The 21,667-nt window shown below is 37.1% G+C and overlaps 1 protein-coding gene across 1 annotated transcript in view; it reads left to right on the plus strand.

The window, feature by feature from the left end:
* The window catches only part of LOC127430843 (lysosome membrane protein 2-like), a 46,175-nt gene extending 35,999 nt beyond the window's left edge, over window positions 1–10,176 (plus strand). The window contains exons 11-12 of the mRNA XM_051680958.1: window positions 3,378–3,530; window positions 6,699–10,176. Coding sequence (XP_051536918.1) covers window positions 3,378–3,530; window positions 6,699–6,812 — 267 coding nt within the window. The 3' untranslated portion in view covers window positions 6,813–10,176. The remainder of the gene's footprint in view (window positions 1–3,377; window positions 3,531–6,698) is intronic.
* The last annotated feature ends 11,491 nt before the right edge of the window (window positions 10,177–21,667 follow it).

Consider the following 21,667-nt stretch of genomic DNA (forward strand, 5'->3'; position numbering starts at 1 on the left):
CCTCTGACAATCCACTGTACTATAAGGATGAAGTTTGTCTCTGCTTAATACTGTTTATGGGTGTTTCTTCAACTTCGGTGATTTATGATGCATAAAATGTTAGTTATGGCATTTGTCTTCAGTCATTTTATCTGAAAACCGTTAAAAATGTCATTTCCTTCAGTGTCATTTCCAGCACAGAATTCTGTTAAACACAAAACAGAATTTAAGATGTGCTGGAAATGACACTGTGGTGGGAATTTCATGACAAAACGACATAAATCTCCTGTGTTTAACGAGACTTTACTTTCTAGAAATTCACAATGTTAAAAGTGCACAAAGTTGAAGAAACACCCATAAATATAATATATAATATATCTCTATCTATCTGTCTATCTTGCTGTCTGTCTGTCTGTCTATCTATCTATCTATCTTGCTGTCTGTCTGTCTGTCTGTCTTGCTCACTGTCAATCAATCTATCTATCTGTCTGTCTGTCTGTCTGTCTATCTATCTATCTATCTATCTGTCTGTCTATCTATCTGTCTATCTATCTGTCTGCTATCTGTCTGTCTGTCTGTCTGTCTATCTATCTGTCTATCTATCTGTCTGTCTGTCTATCTATCTGTCTATCTATCTGTCTGTCTATCTATCTGTCTGCTATCTGTCTGTCTGTCTGTCTATCTATCTATCTATCTATCTATCTATCTTGCTGTCTGTCTGTCTGTCTGTCTATCTATCTATCTATCTATCTTGCTGTCTGTCTGTCTGTCTATCTATCTATCTAACTTGCTGTCTGTCTGTCTATCTGTCTTGCTTACTGTCAATCAATCTATCTATCTGTCTGTCTGTCTGTCTGTCTGTCTGTCTATCTATCTATCTATCTATCTATCAGTCTGTCTCTGTCTGTCTATCTATCTATCTATCTATCTGTCTATCTGTCTGTCTGTCTGTCTGTCTGTCTGTCTATCTATCTATCTATCTATCTTGCTCACTGTCAATCAATCTATCTATCTGTCTGTCTGTCTGTCTGTCTGTCTATCTATCTGTCTGTCTGTCTGTCTGTCTGTCTATCTATCTATCTATCTGTCTGTCTGTCTATCTATATATCTATCTATCTGTCTATCTATCTATCTATCTATCTATCTGTCTATCTGTCTATCTATCTATCGATCTATCTGTCTATCTATGTATCTATCTGTCTGTCTATCTATCTATCTATCTATCTATCTGTCTGTCTATCTATCTATCTATCTATCTGTCTGTCTATCTATCTATCTATCTATCTATCTGTCTGTCTATCTATCTATCTGTCTGTCTGTCTATCTATCTATCTGTCTGTCTATCTATCTATCTGTCTGTCTATCTATCTGTCTATCTATCTGTCTGCTATCTGTCTGTCTGTCTGTCTGTCTATCTATCTGTCTATCTATCTGTCTGTCTGTCTATCTATATATCTATCTATCTGTCTATCTATCTATCTGTCTATCTTGCTGTCTGTCTGTCTGTCTATCTATCTATCTATCTTGCTGTCTGTCTGTCTATCTGTCTTGCTTACTGTCAATCAATCTATCTATCTGTCTGTCTGTCTGTCTGTCTGTCTATCTATCTATCTATCTATCAGTCTGTCTCTGTCTGTCTATCTATCTATCTATCTATCTATCTATCTATCTATCTATCTATCTGTCTGTCTGTCTGTCTGTCTGTCTGTCTGTCTATCTATCTATCTATCTGTCTGTCTGTCTGTCTGTCTATCTATCTATCTATCTATCTTGCTCACTGTCAATCAATCTATCTATCTGTCTGTCTGTCTGTCTGTCTATCTATCTGTCTGTCTGTCTGTCTGTCTGTCTATCTATCTATCTATCTGTCTGTCTGTCTATCTATATATCTATCTATCTATCTGTCTATCTATCTATCTATCTATCTATCTGTCTATCTATGTATCTATCTGTCTATCTATCTATCTATCTATCTGTCTATCTATGTATCTATCTGTCTGTCTATCTATCTATCTATCTATCTATCTGTCTGTCTATCTATCTATCTATCTATCTATCTATCTGTCTGTCTATCTATCTATCTATCTATCTGTCTGTCTATCTATCTATCTATCTATCTGTCTGTCTATCTATCTATCTATCTGTCTGTCTATCTATCTATCTGTCTGTCTATCTATCTATCTGTCTGTCTATCTATCTGTCTATCTATCTGTCTGCTATCTGTCTGTCTGTCTGTCTGTCTATCTATCTGTCTATCTATCTGTCTGTCTGTCTATCTATATATCTATCTATCTGTCTATCTATCTATCTGTCTATCTATGTATCTATCTGTCTATCTATCTATCTATCTATCTATCTGTCTATCTATGTATCTATCTGTCTGTCTATCTATCAGTCTGTCTTGCTGTCTGTTTGTCTGTCTGTCTATCTATCTATCTATCTTGCTGTCTGTTTGTCTGTCTGTCTATCTATCTATCTATCTTGCTGTCTGTTTGTCTGTCTGTCTGTCTGTCTATCTATCTATCTATCTATCTACCTATCTGTCTATCTATGTATCTATCTGTCTATCTATCTATCTATCTGTCTATCTATGTATCTATCTGTCTGTCTATCTATCTATCTGTCTGTCTATCTATCTATCTGTCTATCTATGTATCTATCTGTCTGTCTATCTATCTATCTATCTTGCTGTCTGTTTGTCTGTCTGTCTATCTATCTATCTGTCTTGCTGTCTGTTTGTCTGTCTGTCTATCTATCTATCTATCTATCTGTAAGACAGTTTAATAACATGAATATGAGGCCTGTTTTGGATTTTATGCTCAAGTGAAGTGACAAACAGTTTCAATACCAGGAACTTTAAACTTTGAATCTTCTGCATAAGATATTTATTTATTTCAGTTTATTTGTTTATTTCAGTTTATCTGTTTATTTATTTGTTTATTATTTTAATTTCAATCTATTTATTTGTTTCTGTTTTTATTCCAGTTTATTTCTGTTTATTTATTTATTTCAATGTATTTGTTTATTTCTGTTTATTTCAGTTTATTTGTTTATTTATTTGTTTATTTATTTGTTTCATTTTTATTCCAGTTTATTTAAGTTTATTTATTTAATTATTTTTGTTTTCAGTTTGTTGTTTTTAATTTTTTTTATTTAGTTTTTTTCTATTTATTTGTTTATTTTCAGTTTATGTATTTATTTCAATGTATTTATTTATTTATTTTAGTTTATTTTATTAATTTATTTCTGTTTATTTATTTATTTTGTATTTATTTATTTTTATTTTGGATAAAAATGAATTGGATGTTATAAATTGTGGAATTTCTTTGCTTCTATGACTTTTGTAAATAGTTTTATTAACAACACAGATAATCTTTTAAATATATTTTGTGTTTCAGTCGGTTGTGATTGACGACGTTTCAGCCGCCAGAATTCAGAAACTTCTGCTGATTGTAACACTGGTCTCTCATTTCCCGCTGATTCTCGTCGCTCTGGGTGTCATTCTGCTCTTCGTCACCATCATCCTCATCGTACGATATTGTCAAAACAAGGTAAAACTGTGTGTGTGAGTGTGAGAAAGTTCTGGTTCAGGCTTCTCAGAAAATCAGAAAATAAACCTTCAACTGAAGTCAAGTCTTCTTTACAGCAAGTCGTTCACAGAGTCTCATTAGCAAGAAGGCCACATGAAATCTCACCGAAGTCTCACCTATACCGATATGTTTTAAAGATTGTGAGAAAGAAAAATTCAGTCCAGTGTGTCCAAAATTTGGACTATTTGTGTTTTTTTTTTCAAATGTCAACCCTGAGCTACAGTTTTCTGTCTTAACTGAATCACATGACTTCCTAAAATTCTCTTGAATCTGACTAAATCTGACTCTTGAGACTAATCTCTGATCTAACTATGCTTATGTTGATTTACACTGAAAGGGAAATGCTGTTGATTATAAACTATATAACAAATGACAATCTAACCTGCACAAATATACATCAAATTACTTCTCAATCTTTCTTTTCTGCATGATCTTCTTTGTTTTATTCAGAGTGAAATGAAGCGTTTTGATTTCTCTGAAGTGTACAGCGGTGCTTCTGTAAGTCCACTCACTCATTAACAATCTTAAAGAACTGTCTTACACCTGTTTCACACACCTGGTGTTCCCCCGTCGGACGGCAGCGGCGCTCCCCTGGGTGGACGGCAGTGTCGAGGACCCTGCGAAGGGAATCCCTCCTCCTTCCCGGGTTTCGGCACCAGTGTAAGGGGGTTTAGTGGAAAGGAGGAGGCGAGAACCAGCTTGACAACTTAAATAATAATTTAATAAACAATTTAAACAAAACACACAACCAAAAACACACAGTACAGCTGTCTGCAATTCTCTCTCTTTCTCTAACGGTCGTCCCCGGCCGCCTTTATCCCTCGCGCGCCCCATCAGGCTGATTGGGGACCGGGTGTGTCTCATTCCAGCCCGGCCCCGCCCTCCTCGGCTCTACAATCAGCAATATGTGACAAATGCTGTTGATTGAGTTTAACTTATATTGAACCCGGAATATTCCTTTAAACCTGTTTATCAACACAATCATTCGCAATATAGGCTTTTATAAAGCAAAATAATACATTGGAGTGAACTTCACTCAAAAAATAATAATTTTAAGATTTACGTGTTTCAATTTCATAACAAAATGGCCAATAATTTAACATTTAACAGAAATATGATCAGTTCCAAAAATTCCCAATAGCCATGTGAAAGGATAGTGCATATTTCCTGTTTTATTTGTGTGATTTTGACTAAATGTTGTGTAAAATAAGTGTTAGTTTAAAGCTGAAATATTACATATATTACATTTTATCTATATTAATTTTTGCTGTCTTTATATGGGCATTATATCAGCCCTTCTTCTCTCTAGATATCAGTATTGGCATTGACCAAAAAAAGACGAAAAAAAAAAAGAAACGCTCATTGTTCAACCCTAATCCTAAGTCGTTTATAGCTTACACTTTGGGGTTTGGTTCTGTGTAAACATTTGATCATGGCCTTTATAAAAGGAAATACTCCATTGTATACTTTGTGTTTAGTAGCACAAAAATCACATTATTTTCTGAATAGAGCTGCAGCTCTGTCACACATCAGAAACGCTGTCAGTGTGAAAACGCACTCATGAGCTGCTGTAAAAGTTACACTGACGCGCTGCAGACGCAAGGCGTGTGAAACAGGCCGAACTGTCTTTAGCAGGAATCACTAACTGAATTTTCACACTGGTTTGTGGTTTTATCCTTTTGTTTTCTGTGACTGGTTTGAGGCCCAAAACAGACAGCTGAGTGACTCCAGCCAGGTCTCCTAAGCAACCAAATTGGCCCGGTTGCTAGGGAGGGTAGGCGTGGTCGCTATAATGTGATTCTCACTCTCGGTGGGGCACGTGGTGAGTTGTGCATGGATCCTGCGGAGAATAGCGTGAAGCCTCCACATGCGCTACGTCTCCGTGGTAACGCGCTCAACAAGTCACGTGATAAGATGCGCGGATTGACGGTCTCAGACGTGGAGGCAACTGAGATTCGTCCTCCGCCACCCGGATTGAGGCGAGTCACTACGCCACCACGAGGACTTAGAGCGCATTGGGAATTGGGCATTCCAAATTGGGGTGAAAAGGGGAGAGAAACCCCCCCCCCCCCCCACATCTAATGACAAAGACATTTAAAGTAAGCTCTATCACCCCCTTCAGTACTGCTACAGAAATGCAAGAACACACATTAAGTATGTTATGGAACTACATGCGCCTGCATTTGTGTACTTACTGTTTCTGGCCCAATTCTAATTTACTGTCACATTATTGAACCTTATTTTAACATCTTTGTTTGAGACATTATTAACCCTTGTGCGTCAATAAAAAAAAAAGTTACTCAGAGGTCCTTCAAGGGCAAAAATGCCCACATCAAAAAACTGCCATAATAATATTATATATTAATAATATTTTCCACTTTCACTGACTTAGATTTTTTAATCAACATCAGTCCTGATCATAACTTCATTCATTTTCAGGATTTTAACCCTTTAAATGCCAGTTTGTTTACATAATGCCACTGTTGTTTTTTACACACACACACACATACACACACACACACACACACACACACACACACATTTCTCAATACACACATACAAAACACACTCTGACATCCATAACAACACACACACAATATTATCTGCATCATTTATTCAATTGTCCTGTAGTGCTCTATAATACAGCACACAGAGAATAGGGGAAAAGCATGTATTTGCTCCATAGGCTAAACATGAGAAAAATGGCGCCATCTGGTGGAAAATATTACAAATGTAAATTTTGAAGCCAGGGCTCTGGAATGAAAGAATAATATCATAGAATTCATGATTTTATACTTTAATGGCACTGGGATCAAATATTGCAGTTTTAATGGGTTTCAATGGGGACATTTTTGTCCTGAAGGTCCTGAGTGTAACTATTTTGTGTACACAGTGTATTATAGATGTATTATAGGAACTGAGCTTGAAATATCAAAATTCCCCCAAAAATACACACCTTTGGCTAAATGTATGCCATTGGCGTTAACAGCCAAAATGATCGAAAAAACAAAAATGAAAAAGACAAAAATGTCCCGAAGGTCGCACAAGGGTTAAATGTTCTTGTTCAGCTCTTTGACACTATTTAATTCTTTCATTATCTCAATATCTGTTTTTCCATTGTTTTTTCAGCCGTCTGCAAAGAAAGACACATCGTACACTCCTGTGAGCGCCAAATCTGATGAGCAAGATGAGAAAAATGGAACGTTCATTGGTCTAACGCCTGTGGATTTACAGAAGTCTTGAACAGGGACTGCTGTGTGTGTGTGTGTGTGTGGATGCTGTCACAAATGCTGTCTAATGAGGACTGTTTCTAGTTTTTAGAGTCGTGTGTCTCAGTAAACGATTCGTCTTCATCAGCGTTCGACATTTGAGAATGCAGCCTTTCAAACTCAGGACAAGAGCAGAACCGAACAGCAAAAACAGGCATCTGTTCATCTCAATACTACAAAAATAATTCACCCAAAAATGAAATCTGTCATTATTCTTTATTTTTTTTCCAAACATGGATGCTGTTATTTTTTCTGTGGACACAAATGTAGAATTTCTTGTCAAATCTCTATGCAGCATGTTTTATTTATTCTATACGTAGGCCCTTAGAGCACAAGAAGGCTATTTATTTTTTATGTTATGTTCCCTTGCAATTATTTTAGATTCCCTCGCAATAAATGAACCATGGTTTTACTGCAGTAACCATGTTGTAACCAATTATGGTATTTGTTGTGAAACCTTAGTAATATGAAATCTATAGTAAAATAAACCTAAAAATGTTGTGTTTGCTATAGTTTTACTACAAATTACTGTAGTAAACCATGGTTAGTCCTTATGATAAATCCTTAACAAAAAAGCACGGTTATTACAATATTACTATAGTAAAACCATAGTTAATTTATTGCAACTCAAAACAATTATTTAACTATTTCAGAGAATATATTTCCTCCCTATGTGGCGCCATAATGCTATCACGTATGGCAAGTGTGTATCAGTTCTTCACAAATTTCTACTTTTGTGTTCCACAGAAGAAATAACAACATACAGGTTTGGGAAGACATGAAAAAGTTTTTGTGTTTTGGTGAACTATTGCTTAAATGACTGAAGAGATGGATGGATGTATATTGGATGTGCTTGGAGAAATATGTAATGTATGGAACTATCTCTTATACACTGCTGCTGTGCTTCTACACATATGATCAACAGTAAAGCTGCTTTAAGCTGTTTTTAATAGCATGTGTTAAATGGCACTATTACCTGACCGACCTGAGAGAAATCAATGAATTAGGTTTTAGAAATATCAGAAAACTAGCCAATCAGATACACTCTCTGCCTGTCAATCTCTTTGCACGCTGTTGGGTTGGCTTACATGTCTTTGGAGAGCAGAAGTTTGCAAAACAATTTAATCACTTACAGGACTTTTAACAATAGGTTCACTGAGTTTTATCTTCTTTTTTAAAGGCCAAACAAAAGGCTTACAACTTAAAAATTGGGACGTCTTGATGGGCCGTTCACACAGGACACGTTCTTGGATTCAAAAGCAACTAGACAGATTGGCACATTTTTCAAAGTTGAACTACTTTTAACTTGTCATCTTAAAACGCTCATGATGCACAACACTGAAAAACTGAACATGCTGTGCCTTTTCGTTTGCAACATTTCCATTGTTTCAATGTTTTGTTTTAGTGAACAAACAACATGACATTGAGTCAACATCACTGTGCCTTCTTAAAGACCCTTTTATTCAAAATAACGTTTTATAATGTCACCATATTAAAGTGACACATTCATGTCAACTTAAACTTTGATCCTCAAAAACTCCTAAGCAACCAAATTGGCCCGGTTGCTAGGGAGGGTAGAGTCACATGAGTTAACCTCCTTGTGGTCGCTATAATGTGGTTCTCGCTCTCGGTGGGGCGCGTGGATGCCGCGGAGAATAGTGTGAAGCCTCCACATGCGCTACGTCTCCGCGGTAACGCGCCCAACAAGCCATGTGATAAGATGCGCGGATTGATGCGTGACACTGTAAAACAGCGAGACGCCAAAATGACGGCCAAAGATGTCCGTCTGACGCATGTGTAAATACAGTAAACCAACAATTTAAAAAATAGCTCAGTGGTAAAATACACTGGCTACCACTCCTGGAGCTCGCTAGCTCGCTAGTTTGAATCCCAGGGTGTGCTGAGTGACTCCATCCAGGTCTCCTAAGCAACCAAATTGGCCCGGTTGCTAGGGAGGGTAGAGTCACATGGGGTAAACTCCTTGTGGTCGCTATAATGTGGTTCGCTCTCAGTGGGGCGCATGGTGAGTTGAGCGTGGTTGCCGCAGTGGATGGCATGAAGCCTCCACATGCGCTATGTCTCCGTGGCAACGCACTCAACAAGCCACGTGATAAGATGCGTGGGTTGATGGTCTCAGACGCGGAGGCAACTGAGATTCGTCCTCCACCACCCGGACTGAGGCGAGTCACTACGCAACCACGAGGACTTAAAAGCACATTCCAAATTGGGAGAAAAAAGGGGAAAAAATCCAAAAAAATAAATAAAAATAAAAATAGCACAGATGGAACGCAAGAACTTGTCCCGTGTGAACGGCCCTTACGTAACTGAACATGCTGTGCCTTTTCGTTTGCAACATTTCCATTGTTTCAATGTTTCGTTTTAGTGAACAAACAACATGACATTGCGTCAACATCACTGTGCCTTCTTAAAGACCCTTTTATTCAAAATAACGTTTTATAATGTCACCATATTAAAGTGACACATTCATGTCAACTTAAACTTTGATCCTCAAAAACTGAATGCAGAAGACTTATTTTAGATGATCTAAAGTTGTATTGTTTGTATTTGTTATGAAATAAGTATTATTAGACAAAGAGCAGAACATGCGATGAGGTTGCAGTTCCATTATTGTTACTGAACTAATATTTTAGAATATATTCTGAAATATTTAAAGAGTGGTTTTAAAAGTTTCAATCTGTAATGCCGAGAGGATTACACAGAAGAGTTTAAATGTGTTTTATTGACTTTTGTTAAACTAGATGTTTTGGTGCAAAATCATAACGATAATGAATGAAGCGACATATTATAATATTGCACTTAAATTCACAATGTTGTATTTAATTCTGTGTCTATAACGCACTGTGTTTTTGGTCACCATTGCTGAGCCATTTCATGTTTTCTTGTTATTCTGACATGCCAAATATAAATTAATTCAATCAAAAGACAGTTTTATAGATGCTGCACACGTTTGTGTTTGATTCACTTAGACATCAATGCCAAATGAGACTCAAACTGTAAGATCACAGTATCTGTATCAGCCAACTGAGCATTTTTGTGCTGCAGTCTGAACGTTACGTGATTTGTGTGTGTATTTTCATCCTTTCAGGTGTTTTTAAATGGTGCAAATTTCAATCTGTGCCTTATTATCAATGTAGAAACTGTAAAACTTCAATTTCTGTGAACGCAGACGGTTTATAATGTCTGTCTTTTGAATCTATCCAGACGTTATATGACTATACTGAGACTGCACAAATAATTGTACAGTTTTGTAAATAAACGAAGTCTTTTTTCTTGTGGATTTATAAGAAAATACAATAAAAAATACTTTCTGAAAGACACATCGTTTTGTCATTCTGTTTTGTTACATCTGTTAATCTTTCTTGTATTTACTGTGTACAAAAAGAAGAAAACAGATGCTTAAGTACTAAAACACGAACAGAAAATCTGCCTTCCTGTGCGTTAGACCATTAACGGAATAGTCCCCAAAATAAAAAAATCTGTCATCATTTACCTACCCTCCTAATGTTCCAAACCTTTATGACTTTCTTTGGCAGAATTTTAGGCCACGTCCACACTAATGCGTTTTCATTTAAAAATGCACTCATAGGGGGTCTGGGTATCTCAGTGAGTATTGACGCTGACTATCACCCCTGGAGTCGTGAGTCCGAATCCAGGATGTGCTGAGTGACTCCAGCCAGGTCTCCTAAGCAACCAAATTGGCCCGGTTGCTAGGGAGGGTAGAGTCACATGGGGTAACCTCCTCGTGGTCGCTATGATGTGATTCTCGCCTCGGTGGGGTGCGTGGTGCATTGTGCATGATGCCGCGGAGAATAGCGTGAAGCCTCCACACGCGCTATGTCTCCGTGGTAACGCGCTCAACAAGCCACGTGATAAGATGTGCGGATTGACGGTCTCAGATGCGGAGGCAACTGAGATTCCTCCTCCACCTCCCGGATTGAGGCGAGTCACTACGCCACCACAAGGACTTAGAGCGCATTGGGAATTGGGCATTCCAAATTGGGGAGAAAAGAGGAGAAAATCACAAAAAATATTTAAAAAAATTAAAAATGCATTAATTTCACTAGCCTTACATACATTGATAATTACGTTTAACACTCACCATAACTGCATACTTTGGAAAGCGATAATGTTAGGAAACTGAAAACAGAGTTTTCAAATTTAAACAGATTATTGTGGATGTCTGTCACCATTCACTTTCATTAAATAAATAAAAAAATCAATAAAAGTGAATGGTGACTGAGACCAACGTTGTGCATAACATCTCATTTTGTGTTCCACGGAAGAATGGAAGTGATATGGGGTTGGAACAACATTAGGGTGAGTAAATAATGACAGAATTTCACCAGCTCGAGCCAGTAATGACTTGCAGTGTGTGTTAGTCTTGTTCAATGTTCAGTGAGGTTTGAGGGTGTTGTTACTCATCTGTACCGCTGGGTGGCGACAGAAACACCGGCGGCGGCGGCGTCACAACTCTGAACTCACAAACCGCGTTACACAACATTAACAGCTTCAACAACATACGGTGAGTCTAACACACATTTACTACGTTTTTACCGTGTTCTAAACTAAAATACTATCGTTTCCTCTTATAGATGATACATGCGTAAGAATAAAGTGTGTGTGTGGTTCTTCATAGAGCAGATTTATTATTATAATGAGGACAACAGCAGTTAGCATCGAGCTAATATATAAATCTGATCTTTTTTAATGTTTGTAAACCTCTAATAAATAGAAATATTGTAAATGGAAAGAAGCAACATTCCAATTTTGTTCATTTTAATATTTAATCAACATTTTAAACACTGAAATATAAACGTTTATATGAATGTCAGGGTTGCCACCCGTCCGGTAAAATACGGGATCGTCCCGTAGTTAAAGATAAAATTATGCGTCCGGTATCGAATCAATACAGGGCGCGATTTGTCCCGTATTTAAGATGGTCAGATGGCGTCACAGTGAAATCGTTCCAGATCGCTAATTTAACATTGATATAAGTTGGAAAATGTGCCTATGGTGGATAAGGGACCGTCTGAAAAGTCCACACATTGTGCTAAAACTTGCTAATACTGTGGAGGGTATGGTAAGGGACAATCTGAAAAGTCCACACATTGTGCTAAAACGTGCTAATACTTTACTTTGGAGGGTATGGTAAGGGATCGTCTGAAAAGTCCACACATTGTGCTAAAACGTGCTAATACTTTGGAGGGTATGGTAAGGGACCGTCTGAAAAGTCCACACATTGTGCTAAAACGTGCTAATACTTTACTTTGGAGGGTATGGTAAGGGATCGTCTGAAAAGTCCACACATTGTGCTAAAACGTGCTGATCTTGAAAAGTCCACACATTGTGCTAAAACGTGCTAATACTTTGGAGGGTATGGTAAGGGACCGTCTGAAAAGTCCACACATTGTGCTAAAACGTGCTAATATTGTGGAGGGTATGATAAAGGACTGTCTGAAAAGTGCTAAAACTGTAAAAAAAAAAAAAAAGAAAATCTGTGTAAATGTTCAGTACAATCACTGAGTCATAAAGACAAGTACAGGTGAAGGAATAAAATTAAATAAATACAAATTATTAAAAAAATTAAATACATATAAACCAACCAAAATGTATACATAAGATAAAGAAGATAAATAATCGAAAAATAACAATATTTTAACTTATAACATTTTTATTGTTTTATAATAAATGATATAATAAAGGATATAATTTTTTTTTATTAATAATTCATATTAACTTGTCAAAATATTGGATTTTTTACTTCTTTAACTTCACACAGTTTTGAGGGTCTAAAGGGGTTCTCTCTGGGGTTTTATTTTGTAGTTTGCCTACATGTTGGTTTCACCACATGACTTGGATTTGATGGACTAATGTTTTTCAAATATTAATCCTATTTTTTTAAACGTTTTGCTTTTCTTTGTTTAAAAGGAGAAAATTATAATGATACATTAATCTGTACTACTCATACCAGCCTGAACTTCAGCATCTAATGAGACTTTTATTTTATTTTTCTGTCTCCAGACGGTTACACCACATTACATTTTTTTGAAGCTCCAGAATTTTTTTTAAGACTTTGAATTCTGTAATTATTATTATTATTATTTGTATTTATTTTTCTCTTGTGTAAAGCACTTTGGTCGACATGTGTAGTTTGGTATTGCAACACCACCAGTTTTTTATTTTTATTTTGCTTGGTTTAACCACGACGGCCATCTTTGTGTCATGGCGCATGACAAATTTTGGTTATACAGCTGTTTACGGAAACCTCAATATCTCGGCTCAGGATGGTCCTAGCTCCGTGGAACAGAAACTGATCTCTAGAGCACATTACCAGGTACATGTACATATATAAACATTTTGCACATTCTTGTGCCTTGGACACAGAACTTAAGTCCTAATGTAATGCTCAAGATTGCTCAAAGTTCCACTTTTAGGGTCAATTTATAATGGGAAGGGTTCAAGTCTCAGACTTAATTTTTTCAGGGTGGATCTAGGTAAGTATAGTGTGCATGCAGACAAGATTTCAAGTTTGAGACTTCTCTTATTTATTTTTTATGGGGGCGAGAAAGTGCCGTTTTTTAAAATTCACCTCACTTTCAGGTTGAATATCTCTGGTGGGGGACCAGATAGGAACCTGAAATTTTCACAGAAACAAGTCCTCTATAGTAGCATTCTGCTGTAGAAATATTGAGTTTGAAATTCCAATGGTTACAGAGCTAGGGGCTAGTTGAAATCTGGGGAAAAGCCTACTTTATGTGTTTTGAGAAATGAACAGATGTAATATAAGCATTACACCTAACAAAAATGAACACACAACACAGTTGCAGTTCACACATTCCAAAAGAAGCTCTTGAAACACATTACTGAGACTCCCCGGGACAGAAAAGATTATCTATTTTTCTGATGAATCTGCAATATAAAAACAAGAATAATTTTGCCAAGCTGTGCAACCATGAGAAGGACTTTGGCATAAAAGCCGAATGGAACTTCTTCACAACGTCCCATGGCAAAAATGCGTGTGACGGGGTTAGAGGAACAACTAAGCGGGAAACAACAAAAGCCACTTTGCAGAGGACAACAGAGAAGCAGCAAGAAGATTAAGGGAGTTACTTACATCTACGTCAAAACCGAGGAAGTAACTGAACTTCACTGATGACCAGTGGTGGTTAGGCTTGGTTGAGGACATCAGCATGGAAAACTGTGATGTTTTTGTAAAATTCTTCCACTCACCTGGACCAAGAACATCAGTGTGGACAAAGTGTGGGTTCCCATGAGCAATGTTCTCAGAAAACTGACACCTGCCCAATTGACTACTGTCACAGGACACTCCCACAACATTTCAGAGAGACTGAGTGAGGAAATCTCACAGCTTCTAATCCAACATGTACATGTAAAATACTGTTCATTTTTGTTATTTGTTATGCTTATATTACATCTGTTCTCAAAACACATAAAGTAGGCTTTTCCCCAGATTTCAACTAGCCCTAGCTCTGTAACCAGTGGAATCTCAAACTCAATATTTCTACAGCAGAATGCTACTATAGAGGACTTGTTTCTGTGAAAATTTCAGGTTCCTATCTGGTCCCCCACCAGAGATATTCAACCCGAAAGTGAGGGGAATTTTAAAAAAAATGGCACTTTCTCGCCCCCATAAAAAATAAATAAGAGAAGTCTCAAACCTGAAATGTTCTGCATGCACACTATACTTTCCTAGATCCACCCTAAAAAAACAGTAAGTCTGAGACTTGAACCCTTCCCATTATAAATTGACCCTAAAAGTGGAACTTTGAGCAATCTTGAGCATTACATTAGGACTTAAGTTCTACGTCTAAGGCACAAGAATGTGCAAAATGTTTATATATGTACATGTACCTGGTAATGTGCTCTAGAGATCAGTTTCTGTTCCAATGAGCTAGGACCATCCTGAGCCGAGATATTGAGGTGTCTGTAAATATCTGTATAACCAAAATTTGTCATGCACCATGACACAAAGATGGCCGTCGTGGTTAAATTAAGTAACATAAAAATAAAAAACTGGTGGTTTTGCAATACCAATACATAGAGGTAATCACTAAATGAAAATGGTCAAAATTGATCAAAAATGATCAAGCAACCTATGTTGGGCCACTTGAGATGGATTAAAGCTGCGTTCACACTGCCAGCGACTTTGTCGCTACATGTCGCCAGTGGCTGGCGGTTAGGTCGCTAGTGGTGTGTATGGAGGGTCCTTTCCTCCATCTTTCCATCGCTGCAGGAGCTGAGAGAGAGAAGGATCACGTAACCTCTACCGTCTTCTCCCGTATTGGCTGTCGCTCCCGAAAGTCGCTCTTCATTTGCATAAAGTTAAACGTTTCTCAACTTTGTCGCGTCGCTGGACACGCCCACATCCGGTTGCCAACGGTCGCCATCGCTCGTGTCACTGGCAGTGTGAACGCAGCTTAACACTTTTAAATGTGCTATATAAATAAACATGATTGATTGATTGATTGATTTTCATCATAGTAGATTCCACTAATTGTTTTGTGCGAATTGCATTTTTAATGTATTTTTAAATAATTTAATATGTCTGGACAAAATAATGAGCATCACGTCTTTGGACACGTTTACGTGCAACCAAATAATCAGTTTATAATCAGACTGATAGCTCAATCGGATTGAAACGCCCTAATGTAAACACAAAAATTATCGATTGAAGGGGGTGGTGTAGACCTAAAATGTTAGGCATGTAAACGTTTGAATGCGATCTGCTTTCTCAATCATATTCTAAAATACCTTCCGCTCATGCACAGAGATGTGGTGCGTATGCATATGTAATTCATGAATCTCTTTGCGGGACCCTAATTTATACAAAGCAATGACAAATCACATTATTAATGGTATGAGGGCTTGCACTGGATAATCTGCAGGGCACATATGTTCTTTCATGACATCACATGATGCAGAAAAGAATGTTGTGTCATTCTTAATAAGCAGCAGGTGCGGTTAACTCCTTTAAGGACAACTCTCACCCACCTTTACTTTGTACTCGCATCCAGAAATGCCTGCGCTTATATTGGAGGAGGAATGGGCATGAGGCAAATACATGGTTAAGTCAGACAGGGTGTATTAGACGCTGCTTCTAATTATGCATTTGCCAAGTAGAGTGAGTAACATAAGAAGAAATCTTTTCTGGCATATTTTTTAGATATCTCAACAAAGCAAAAACACAAATTACGGACTTTGGTGCCATTCTCACTTTCTCAGCCTTTCTCCGCATCTTCAGAATGCAACGACTGACGCTCTTCACATGCGCAGAAGTTTTGTTCGGAATACATGTAATGCACATGTAAATGAATATTTGTATCGGATTGCAAAGTTTAGGAGACATATAAACAGTGCAATCGGATTAGGAGGCCTGGGTAGCTCAGTAGTAAAATACTCTGGCTACCACCCCTGGAGTTCGCTAGTTCGAATCTCAAGGTGTGCTGAGTGACTCCAGCAAGGTCTCCTAAGCAACCAAATTGGCCCGGTTGCTAGGGAGGGTAGAGTCACATGGGGTAACCTCCTCGTGGTTGCTATAATGTGGTTCGTTCTCGGTGGGGCACGTGGTGAGTTGAGCGTGGTTGCCGCGGTGGGTGGCGTGAAGCCTCCACACGCGCCATGTCTCCGTGGCAACGTGCTCAACAAGCCACGTGATAAAATGCGCGGGTTGACTGTCTCAGACGCGGAGGCAACTGCGATTCGTCCTCCGCCACCCGGACTGAGGTGAATCATTATGCGACCACGGGGACTTAGAGTGCATTGGGAATTGGGCATTCCAAATTGGGAGAAAAAGGGGAAAAATCCAAAAAAACAACAAAACAAAAAAACAATGCAATCGAATTGAAGTTATTTGGATTGACGAAAATGAGTGCATGTAAACAGCCGACCCTTAAACTGCTGTTGATGTGTTTTTGCAGGAGTTTGTCTTCAGTTCTGTCTCAGAGATGGTCTGCATTCCCTGCATCGTGATTCCTGTGCTGCTGTGGCTTTACAAGCGCTTTCTAGAGCCGATCATTTATCCCATCATCTCCCCATTCATCAGCCGATTCTGGACTAAAGCGTCAGTGCAGGAGACCTCAGCCAAAGACAGCAAACACAGCACTGTAAATAATCATTTCATATCTTTACTAAGATCAAGGAATTCCTTATTCTGCTGTTGTCTCTGGACACTCACTACGTTTCCATCCAAGCCTTGTTTGAGAAAAAAGTTTTAGCGCATCAAAATAAAGCTGATGGAAACTGACGACTTAATATTTTTCCGTTTAACTCTAGTGCATAAACTATGTCGATACTTCAAATGTCGCATAAAACTGGTTTGGAAACACTTTTTGTCGAGAAAATTGCCATTAACGCAAAAATGTAGTGTCACATGACAGAATTTGCCCCAATAGTTAGCCTGTGTTAATCAGGACGACAAGGTATACATCCTTGAAAGCCAATTTATTGTACGTGATAATGGATTGATCTTAACGGCATAAAGATCCGATCACTGCAAACATGACACTTCCAGGAGTGCCAACACAAATATCTCGTATCATGCACCTGTCATCAACAAGTACAAGGAGAACAAATGAATGGCCACTGTTTGTGATTAATTTAATCGCGGTAGACATCCATTTATTTATTAAAGTTGCTTTTCCACACCATTCAAAATAATAGACGGCAGTCATGGAATTAGCCCACAATACAAAAAACATATTTCTGTGCACAAAGATGTTTTACATGTAAAATAAATACACAATACTACGAGAAAAACATCAGTGTGCTTTTTTGAAACACTAACATATAGCTGAATTATATTAAATTATTGCTTAGCTTACTTTTGAAAAAATGTCGGCACAGTTCCCTGTATTAAATTAAATAAATTACCAAATGAATAAAGCATTAAATTTAAATAAATTAACAAATGAAAAAAATTATATTTTTAGACCTATATATGCCTTTTCTTTACACAAACTTAAATTAGCCTTACCCTGTTCTGTAGGTGAAAAAGTCGTCTGAATGACATTCTCAGAATGTTCTAGACTATAAACTATCAGAACTATTTGTGGAGTTCACTTTCAGAAAACAAGCTTTTGAACATTTTAAAACTTTTAATTATTTTAAATCTAATCCTCTTTACATCAGATCGCATTTGCTGAGCTTCTTCAGAAAATGTAAATTGCATTATGACACTAAAATTAATTTTAGATGACAATCAAGTTCAGTTGGTCGTTAAACGTTGCTGGACAAATATGCGGGACATAATGCAGTTGTGATGGCGATGCTTTAGATTAGATGATTGTTCAAAATATCCTATTGAATATCAGGAATGTATCATAAACACTGATGTTACACCGCATCAATGTTTCTTTAATAGCTGTGCACACAGCATATATACATCGATGGATGATCCTTATACTAAGACCGAAAGTTTCCTCCACTACTTGGTGCAGGTTGCCAGCTTGAACAGGGCCATGACGATTCACTTTCGGGTCAGAACCGGTGGCAACCTGCGATAGGCGTAACATCAGGACCAATATTACAGTCCTATCAGAAGGGCAACTGCTCTCTTTTGACTGCAATTCCTCATCTTCTGATTGCTTTTATGTGTGAAATTAAAATGACAGTAAGCTGGCTAATTTCAACGAATTATCTCAATACTCTCCACATTTTACCAAAACTTCGGGGGGGGGGGGGGGGATAGGGACATCTGGGAGGCAAAAGGTACACAATTAGCGATATACACACATTCCTGTATGGAAACGTGTGTTTATTGCTTTTTAGGCGTGACGTCATCACGCACACCGTTTTTATCGATAAAAGGCCATTTGAATAGAAAAAACTTTTTCCGCATTTTCACTTTGTCGATAACAAAATAGTGCGAAAAGTGTATGGAAACTAGGCTACTGAGTCCTTTAAAGATCTTTGATTGAGTTGAAGTAATTTACATTATTGCAGTGTGACAGGTTTCACATCCACAAATTCAAGAGAGGCACATTTTGGAGTTTTAAAAAACTGTCGATGTTTGGAAAAGAGCTATGTACAGATTTGGCCTATTCTTTGCAGAATAACAGTGACGGGGTTTAGACAAACTTTCCCTTCAGATTTAATTCAGTACACAGATCGTCTGTCAACAGTCACAGCAGCTGAAGTTCAAAGTCCTTCATTCTGTGTTTATTATTGTCTTTTCCTCAGGCTGAATGCAGTGGAACAGCAAACGGCGCCACAGCCAACGGACCGAAGACAGAGTCTGATAAAAAAGCCGACTGACAGAACTCATGCTTCGACAGCTGTCTCCTCAATTATACTTAGTTGTATAGATATTTTCAAATGTAAATTCCTACTGCTTTCTTAGTCTTACTACAGACACACACACACACACACACACACACACACACATTGCTTCTATTCTAACTGCTGCTTGACATTATGTTAAAAGTTAGTAATATATAGATTTTAATTTAAATCATTCCACGATCATGCTGTTGTTATTGACCTGTTTTTATCTTCAACTCCTGATCTACTGCAGAATTTCTGTGTATAATTTACAATACTTAATATATATATAAATATTCATTTATTTTGAAACTGTGGTGTTTTATCTTTTTAACATCATAAGAAATGTTGGATATTTACAGTGACAAATAAAGCAATGCTCTTAACTCGCCATAGCTTTTTAGATATATTTCCATGTTTTTCAGTCATATATGGATTCTTGTGGTAAAACAGTTGTTGGTGTTGCTCAAAATACACAATACAACAACAAGTGAGGATGGAGGTTGTGCATGCTTATAACATATTTTCCAAGTTATCCTGCACAGGTAACATCTAAAGAAAGAATTTAATATATTTAATATTTTACATACGTCACTGTCACATTTACGACTCTAATCTAGTCAAGAACTTTTTTTCTTATTTAACAACAATAAGATTTTACATAGGGAATGTAATGTACATAGGGAAAGTGTATATTTACGTATTTAGATCCTGTTTGTGGTCATTTTTTTATTTTATTTTTATTTTAAAAAAATAATTTTTAATTAAACATTTAATTTTTATTTTTTTATGTTTATCACAATTTTATGACCTTTGCAACAGTGTCATATACATGTATAATTACCCGTAATAAGCTCTTAAAGCGCTGTTGACTGTTTTCACCAGCAGGTGACGCCAAAGGGATGAGTATGAAACTTCCGGAACTGACGTAATGTGCGTCATGAATATTAGACATCGAGAAAGACCGAGAGCGCCGCAAGAGGACTCCGAGCAGAGAAACCATAGATATATATATGTAGATACCTCATTAGCGGCTGTTCCTATATTGGAAGGTCAAGAGTCACTCGTAAACACATGAAAGTACGGTTTGTAACAGTCTGGAGTCTTTTCCAGCCAACTTTCAGATGATCTGATTGTCCATTAACATTGGGCAATGTTTTAGATGATGTAAAGATTACTGACTTAACTTCTAAAACGGGTTTTTTTTCCGTAGCAAACTGCAAATAAAATCCTCTTCAAATGAATTTATCATGGCAAACATACTAGTCTGTCATTTTATTACATGGTGAACTGTTGCCACACAAAAGCAGTTTATGCAGCGGTCTGAGGCTTCTCCTCCTTGTTGATCGTTCCAAGATGGGCCGGTTGACGTATCCAAACCAGCGGCATCTACTTATCTATCTCTATGGCATGCACAATTTCAACCGCGATACTGATCAGCTATTGGTCAGATTCGTGTCTTTTGATTTCGTGCCACCATTAGAAGTCCGTATTTTGCAGTGTACCTTGAATATTTAAAGTGTTCTAAATAAAAATGTATATCTAGTTAACAGTGTTGGGTTTAATGCATTACTAAGTAATTAATTACAGTAATTAAATGACTTTTTCATTGAAAAAAGTAAAGGGATTACTCAGTAATTTAATTACAGTTACTACTGATATAATTGCATTAAATACTGTAAAGACTCTAGAACAATTCTATATCATACAATTGTGAATTTAAAATCGAATTTTATCGTCTACTGTTTTCTAATTTAACGCTGCCCCCTTAAATTCTTTGGCCAGTTCATGAATAATTTATTTGGTTGTATATGATTTATTTGAAAGACTTAAAAGAACAGTTTCATGTCTATATATGTCAATGATTAGCAACAACATTGATTTTGATGCATTATTATTTTTTGTGCAATGTCAGATAAAATAAATAAAAAACTCACTCAGGACCTTAGAGGACAAAAATGTCCGCGTCAAAAAACTACCATACAGTTTTTATATATTCATATTATTTTCCACTTTCACTGACTTAGATTTTTTAACCAATATCAGTCCTGATCATGACTACCAAATATTCATTTTCAGGATTTTAACCCTTTAAATGCCAGTTTGTTTACATAATACCACTGTTGTTTTTTACACACACACATTTCTCAATACACACTCTGACATCCATAACAACACACACACAATATTATCTGCATCATTTATTCAATTGTCCTGCAGTGCTCTATAATACAGCAAACAGAGAATAGGGGAAAAGCATGTATTTGCTCCATAGGCTAAACATGAGAAAAATGGCGCCATCTGGTGGAAAATATTACAAATGTACATTTTGAAGCCAGGGCTCCAGAATGAAAGCATAATATCATAGAATTCATGATTTTATGCTTTAATGGCACTGGGATCAAATATTGCAGTTTTAATGGGTTTCAATGGGGACATTTTTGTCCTGAAGGTCCTTAACACAGCCAAAATGATCGAAAAAAAATGAAGGTCGCACAGGGTTAAATTAGCGTTTTAACAATAAAGTTG

The sequence above is a fragment of the Myxocyprinus asiaticus genome, chromosome 40, assembly GCF_019703515.2.
Source record: "Myxocyprinus asiaticus isolate MX2 ecotype Aquarium Trade chromosome 40, UBuf_Myxa_2, whole genome shotgun sequence".
NCBI lineage: Eukaryota > Metazoa > Chordata > Actinopteri > Cypriniformes > Catostomidae > Myxocyprinus > Myxocyprinus asiaticus.